The sequence below is a fragment of the Ictalurus punctatus genome, chromosome 16 (genome assembly GCF_001660625.3).
Source record: "Ictalurus punctatus breed USDA103 chromosome 16, Coco_2.0, whole genome shotgun sequence".
In the NCBI taxonomy this organism is placed as follows: Eukaryota; Metazoa; Chordata; class Actinopteri; order Siluriformes; family Ictaluridae; genus Ictalurus; species Ictalurus punctatus.
Genome location: NC_030431.2, coordinates 23,500,786 through 23,508,544, shown reverse-complemented (window position 1 = coordinate 23,508,544; position 7,759 = coordinate 23,500,786). Strand labels below are relative to the sequence as shown.

At 39.9% G+C, this 7,759-nt stretch overlaps 1 protein-coding gene across 1 annotated transcript; it reads right to left on the bottom strand.

Annotated features, from left to right (window-relative positions):
• Window positions 1-2,373: 2,373 nt before the first annotated feature.
• On the bottom strand, window positions 2,374-7,665 carry ska1 (spindle and kinetochore associated complex subunit 1). The gene is made up of 7 exons (XM_017489901.3): window positions 7,467-7,665; window positions 6,011-6,114; window positions 5,723-5,847; window positions 4,984-5,084; window positions 4,672-4,812; window positions 4,025-4,194; window positions 2,374-2,864 (listed from the first exon to the last, which is right to left on the bottom strand). Exons 2-7 carry the CDS (start codon window positions 6,096-6,098, stop codon window positions 2,716-2,718), a joined length of 774 nt encoding a protein of 257 aa, XP_017345390.1. The 5' UTR covers window positions 6,099-6,114; window positions 7,467-7,665; the 3' UTR covers window positions 2,374-2,715.
• Between the last annotated feature and the right edge of the window lie 94 nt (window positions 7,666-7,759).

Below are 7,759 nucleotides of genomic sequence, written 5' to 3'. Positions count from 1 at the left end.
TAAACTATACCGTTTTTCTTTTTTCATCAATAATTTTGCGCTATTGTTTACTAATTGTAGCACAGTTTCTGTAAGGGAAAGTTTGAATGCCTTAGATGGAGATCCGGCACTGAAGCCCTCACAGCAGGACATCTACGGGAGCATCAATCCTCTCCGTTTCACATGTCTAACAGGTTTGCTCTCCTCAGTGAAGCACCTGCTGAGACACCTGAACGACCTCTGGTAATAGGCGACTCTATCTTACGCCACGTGAAATTAGCTACGCCTTTACAGTTGCGATCAAAACGATTCAACCCCCAGTGCAAATCAGGTTTGCTGTCAAAATGTACAGACTTTCAGCTGTTTGCGATGAACAAATCAAAACAAAAACAACTGAAATAGTTCAACATAACGAATGCTTCAAGCGGTTTCCCCAAATTCAACTGAAAATGCAACTTATAATGACTTCTCCAGTCTCAAAATGATTCACCCCCCTGAGTAGAATCCCTCACAGCAGCACAAATATGCAAAACAGGTGTCGTCTCAAGCACACCTGATGCTAAACTAATCAAGGGCTTCATTAGTTGCACCAGGTGTACTGGAGTTGGAACACATGAAATAACTAAACTGGCTAGGGGTAGAAAATGTATGAAATACCTGGATGGGGCAGAAAAAGGAAGCTATCAATGGCTGCAAGCAGACTTCTGAGAAGGCAGGTTGTGAAAAATATGGAGTGACTGTAAAAGACCTGCAGCAAGACTTGGTGTAACAGGCACTGAGGTTTCAGTGAGCACAGTAAGGCGCGTACTAAACGCAGAAGGTTTCCATGCCAGAACTCCAAGACGTACAGAAAAGTCGGCTCAAAATCCTATAAATAAGCCTCAGAAGGATTTTGGAATTCTGTTCTGTAGAGCGATGAAACAAGACTGGAACTTTTCGGCTCGATGGATCAGCGGTACGTCTGGAGGAAGAAGAATGAAGAAAGAACACTCTGTCCACAGTCGAGCATGGTGGTGGCTCGGTGATGCTCTGCGGCTGCTTTGCATCCTCTGGCACTGGAAACCTGCGGCGTTTGGAAGGCGAGATGGATTCATTGACGTATCAGGAAATACAAGGAGAAAACATTACGCCGTCTGTGAGGAAGCTGAAGCTTGGGCGTCACTGGACCGTCCACACAGGACAAATTCCACAAAGGCTTGGTAGCAGAAGAAGTCATGGAAGATTCTACAGGGCCGTCACAGTTACCTGACTGGAACCCAGTAGAAAATCTCTGGTGGGATTAGAAGGTCGGCGGTTGCAGCACGCAAACCCAAGAATATTACTGAACTGGAGGCCATTGCTCATGAGGAACGGGAGAAGATTCCTCAGACACGCTGCCAGAAGCTCTGCATCTCGTTTGCAGCAGGTCATAACAGCAAAAGGATGCGCTACTAAGTACTAAAGATACTCGCCATGAAGGGGGTGAATAATTTTGTGACTGGAGAAGTCATACGTTGCATTTTCAGTTGAATTTGGGGAAACCACTCGAAGAATTCGTTGTGTTGAACTATTTCAGTCGCTTTTGTTTGATGTGTTCATTACAAACAGCTGAAAGTCTCAATTTTGACAATAAACCTGATTTGCAATGGGGGTTGAATCATTTCCATTGCAACTGTAGAGGCACCAGCAGCACCAGTTAGGTGTATATCGGGAGCCAGGGTGCTGGACGTTGCAGGTAATCTTAGGGTCTTAATAGAGTAGTTTTGAGGGCAAGGCTGGCCTCTTCAGGCGGGATGGTATCCATCGCACTCGGGAAGGTTCTGTTCTCATTTCTTACAGAATAGCTCATAGTCTCAGAACAGACCTAATTAATCGATGACAATCCAGAGCCAAGGCCAGGGAGCAGTCAAGCAGGATAAACCGACCGTCCGAGTCGTCACTCAGGATCCACCATATTGAGACTGTGTCAGTTCCCCGAGCTAAATAAAAATGTAGAAACTCTCAGAAAGTACCACATAAACAATAAAGATAGCTGTGGATGTTCTTCCTCGGACAGCCTTAGGACTGCAATTGCTAAGAACAGTTTTGCACTCAAGTCTCCATCGTTGAACAGTTAATAACTTCAGCACAATAGATTTTTAGTCAATTTTTGATGATTATAGTACAAAGTTAAAGAAGAGATTTATTTATAATCGCACTATCTGATGTTACCCAGATGAGGATGGGTTCCCTTTTGAGTCTGGTTCATCTCAAGGTTTTTTCCCCTCATGTAGTCTCGGGGAGTTTTTCCTTGCCATCGTCACATCTGACTTGCTCATTAGGGATACATTTTAACTTTAGCGAGCATGAGCAGCTAGGTGAAATGGGAATTTGACCAGACTGGGAGGAAATTGAAAAGAAAAGACAATAGAAGTTAAACGTGCGTTAATAAATTTATTTACAAAACGCTAAATGTACACTAAAATGAGACAAAACATGAAAAAAAATGAAGCACGTTGACAGCAGCTGTGACGTGAAGTACTTCGGACGGATGTTCAGAAGTAGCGCACAATGCTATTACAGGTGGGCTTGACTGCGTTTAGACACATTTTTGAAAGATCAGTTGGAGCTCATGAGATGCCCAGGGGAAATATCTGATGAGCTTTAGGATCAGCAGTTCTTTCTGCACATGTATAGATCCTAAACCGTTACATCCCCCTCTTATTAATATAAATCAGAAGCACGGACATTCGCCGGTGTCCTGACGTGTCTGGAGGATCACAGCAGCATGTAGCGTGTCAGACCGCCTCCTCGCAGCTCTTTTAGTCTCTGGCAGTGTCTCAGCATGTTCAGCATACCCACAAAACGCTTATCCACCTTCAGCTGAGCCAGTTCACGCAGGTCCTCCTCCACCACAAAGAACTGACCTGATGGAGGACGAACACACAGAGACGGCGTAAACAATTGAGCAAGAAGAACAGAAAAGCCTTTAATAATTCTTTATAAATGATCGACACTTAATTTATCGATGCCTACGACTGGCTAGTCTCGTTGTGATTGACAGGGGAGGGAGAGTATGCTCCTCCCACCCAGAGAGCACTTTGCAACAGTCAGATGAAAAGCTATAACTTTAGATCTTCCAACACAGGAAAGTCTTAAGAATGGAGAATGCCTCATTTTGTGGATTCCTGTTAACAAGTAGGATCTGTTTGTTTTTTTGTCTTATTAAAGCGCAACTATTATGGATTTGAAACGTGCCTAATTTTGTTTTAAAGGTCTCATACAATAGATTTACACGCATCAGAGGTCAAAAAACACTTTAACATGCTCATAATTTAAACTGCAGCGTTACCTTTTTTCTCCAGTGTCACAAACGACTCGCTAAATGATTCGTTCTAAAGGATTCGTTCTAAACTCCTCCTTTCAGAGAGCATACTCTCCTCTGATTGGTCAGATGTCCCAGTCTGTCCAGATTGGTCTACCACTGTCAGCGAGCAGCCGATGAAGACCAGAGGCAGGGCTTTTTGCTACAAACCTACGTAGGTTAGTACTGGAAGTAAGTCTGGAATCACTAACGACTCGTTTCAGCTGTTCAGAATCGGTTCCTTCTTTTGGGAGTCAATAACTCCCAAAAGTTTGTCGTGCGCTTCGATTTTTGAAACTTTGCAGACTTTTTACATTTCACAAACAGCTCTATAACACACTACATGAAAGATAATATTTGAAAAACCATAATAGGTGCACTTTAATGAGTTTTTTTTTTTTATTTATTACAAAAAAAAAGCACTGCTGTTTCTTTTATACCAACAAATCCCCTTGAGAGAAGGGGAGTTCATAAAAGCGGGAGGGGGGGGGGGCATGATGGATAACCACTTAGAGCTTATTAAGGCATCGATTGGAATTAATGACCTTCGTTATGAGATCAATTATACCCTTTCACACATCTACGGTTTTTCTTTCACAGGAAATGAAGACGCATGGTGGTCAAACGGGCCGATCCGACCCCTGACCCCAGAGTGATACAGCACAAGCTGTATTAGTTTAATATAACAACACTCATTAGACTTCAGCTGATCGTTAAATGTACCTTTAGTGTCCTTGGTCTCCTCGTCTTTGAAACGCTGATGAAACTTACGGGCTGCGTTACTCAGGCTCTTGACAGGCTGCTGAAGGATTTTATATTTCGCAGTGACGGCCGTGTTGATGCTTTTTACAGCAGAGTTCAGCTGGTCGTACGTCACTCGTCCCTTCATGTACCTGTCACGGTGGGAAGTTATCAGAAAAGCATCACTTCAATCTAAAAGACTCCAATACTCTTATGTCTGGTTAGAGAAAATAAATCAACATACTTTGTTGTATAAGGAAGAGATGGAACAGCAGAGGCAGTCGTGAAAAACACTATAATTGCAATGTCGTATCTGACATATCTTATCTTGCGTATGTTCCGAGAAATTTGCTTGAGTTTATGAGTCACATAAAAAAAATTTTTGCAGCAAACATAGTAATCTCCTCAGTACAGATTTATTTTATGAACATAATCCATCTATTCAGATATTAGACTCGTTATTTACATTATTTCACTTTTCCCTGAAGTTTCCATTAACACTACTTTGACATCGGATTCAACTTAATTTTGAGTTACTGAGGTTGTGATTTCCATCGGATAAGTTTCGGTACAAATTCAAGCTGTGCTGTTTGGATGAGTGTCGGTTCAGATCCCTGTGTGCGACTCACTGTGGGATGCTGTCGAACTCCTGCACTGTGATGAACTCCATCTCTTTAATCTGGCTCCGTGGGGGCTTCTTGGGCTGTTCTTGCTCCTGGGGGGCCGAATTCGCTTCTGCCTGCTTGCTGGGAGCCGCCGTCTGTCCTCCTCTGAGAAAACAAGAGGAAAACAATCAGGTTACTCAACAGACCTGCACTGACAGTCCACTTTTCTATCACAATATCTACTATTCATTCATTCTAGTCATGATATAGTCCACAACATGGCCAAAAGTATGTACATAGATACACGTAGCGTCCCATTAAAGCGCGTGAGCTTACTGAGCTGTCGGCTGCCCTCCTTTGCGAGGCATGTGTGGTGGGATGTTCTCTAATAGGTGTTGCGCATTCTGCTCATCCTCCTGGAAGAACATGTCCAGGTCCTGCAGCGGAGAAGACAACGAAGCACATGCCTGGTACAGAGTTCACGTTTACAGTATAAACAAAAGCATCTGTTATGGATAGGTAATATATAAACGGTTCATTCTGAACACAATCCAAAAAAAAAAAAAGTGCATCGAAAGAACACCCTACACGAGGTGAAGCATGGTGGTGGCAGCAGCATCATGCTTTAGGACTGCTTTTCTTCAGCCAGAACTGCAGGTTTTATCAAGGTGGAGGGAATCATGAATATCTACAAATACCAGTTGATCTTAGTGCAAAACCTTCAGGTGTCTGCTAGTAAGCTGAGTAACAAAGTATTAGTTCAGGGCTGTTCACACTTACGCAACCAGGTTACTGTAAAAAATCATTTTTTACAATTTTTTCTTTTCGCTAAAAAAAGAAATTTCCAATTTGTTTTTCACCTTACTTTTTATACATCGTAATTTCACATAGAGGGCGGAAACGTTCTGACGATTTATATCTAGGTTTCGTTTTTTTACATCACAAAAACCTGCCATTTAAACAGGGGTGTGTAGACATTTTACATCCATTGTAGCATTATACAGAAGTCTTACATATGGGTCATGTTAAAAATTCATTTAAAAATATTGAAATGTGACAGGTGATGGCATTAAACCTGAAGATGCTTTAGCAGGTCCCTCTGCTGAGTGACGTATCTCTCAAACCGGTCGAGAAGAGCGTTTATGGCATTGACATCCTGCTCGATTTTGAGCAGATACGACCGCTTATCTGGATCTTTTGCTGAGAAAATAATGAAAGCCATTCAAAACAAAATGACACGCATATATATATATATATATATATATATATATATATATATATATATATATATATATATATATATATATATATATATATATATATAATATTATGATATTAAATAAATAAGCATGACGAGCCATACCTACTGCTCGCAGCTCTAAGAGCTTCTTGACGAGGGAAATCTTGTCGTTGATGTGTTTCGTCACCTCTTCCAGCTCACAGTGACTCATTTTTCTGAATGAAAAGCTAAATGCATAGAAACATTCACACGATTTCTTTCTTACCTGAAATGTAGGGGCATCTGCGTATTGTCAGTTTTAATGTTCTCCTATTACAGTATTAATGAATTATTTATGTTGTATGCCAGTGAACTGGTATAGGTTTTCATAGCTATTCTTTATTTATGGCAATTTAGGAAATAATACATCATCATCATTTCTAGAACCTTGGTAAAAGTAAAAAAATAAATAAACAAAAAAAAACAACTATTAGTAAAAAGTAAACTATTGATGTTTTAAAACAGTTGGTGTTATATGATATTACTTTAATATACTAAAAAAATATTAATTATGAGTGACGTTCGACTTTAAATGCAGATTGCAGAGCCGTGTTTTGACTTTTAAAAGGGCATTGAGAGGTTTTTTTTCGCCCACCCAGGTAAACCTGCCAACCTTGACCTGTAGCATCAATCCCTCATATTACTGATGAGAATTTCCGACTCTTCTCATTGAGTCAGATCAATCGGCTCAACTCACCAATAAGAGCCGACTCTTTCGGTTCCAAAATGTCTCATTGCTTTTTATTTCAAAACCGGACAGACTTTTATATATTTAAGAAACCCTTTGCTGAAATTATGGCTCAGATTGTTGCATTTCATCTTACTCTATCTTCCAATGAACAAAAAAGGATTACTTTACATGACATTTTTATAAAATGTATTTAAATAACTGTAAAGTCCCCAAAACACGACAAATTGACATTAGCGAAAGAATTAAGCATGCCTGCCTGCGGTGTCTGTACTTCGTTAAGATGAATAATTTCGATTTATCTTGATAAACACCTACAACAATAAAATAAATAAAACGGCTCTCAATGTTCACCTCAAGAGAGTCGGCTCTCCTTGTCACAAAAAGATTCGAATCAAACGAGCCGATTCGTGAATCTAATCAAGATAACATTCAGTATATTTAATATATTTATCATGTTGAGAAAGACTAGTCCTTCAGAACAGACATGTCGGGTTTAAGTTATTTCTACAGGCTTCCCTGGTTAGGAAAAAAAAGTGTTTGAATCAAAATGGCTTCTGGGTGAAAAATAAAACAATGCATTGTACATCATACACAGTGCACATTATATACAAGAGTGAACTGTTTCTCACCCAAAGGATACGCTAACTGTTTTTCTTGACATAAAGTAAAAAATAAATAAATAAATCTTGTTAATTTATTAACAGGAGAAAAACTTGATAGCTAACACTAATTAGCTATACTCGAGGACTATGTTGTGACGAATTAACACTAAAGGGTTATACAGAATTCTTAACTATCTAGGAAAAACAATGTAATACTATCATTATTAAAACAACAAATATCACTTACGTTTATTACGACTGCTCCTCGACAACAACAAAAACAACTGTTAACTTTTATTCTCTAATCCGATTCCTATATTTTTATCTGTTTACTTAGCTCGCGCCAATGTTCAAACGAGTCACAGTGAGCGGAAACAGCGTGTGATTATGGTGCAACACATTCGCCACGCCGAGTACGCGTTCTCTTTTCATAGGAAATTTGTGTTATATTTAATAATAACAATAATACCCAAGATATCGTAACATTAACATAACTCAATGCTGCTAGCGATATAGTCGTAGTTAAATAAATATTAAAAT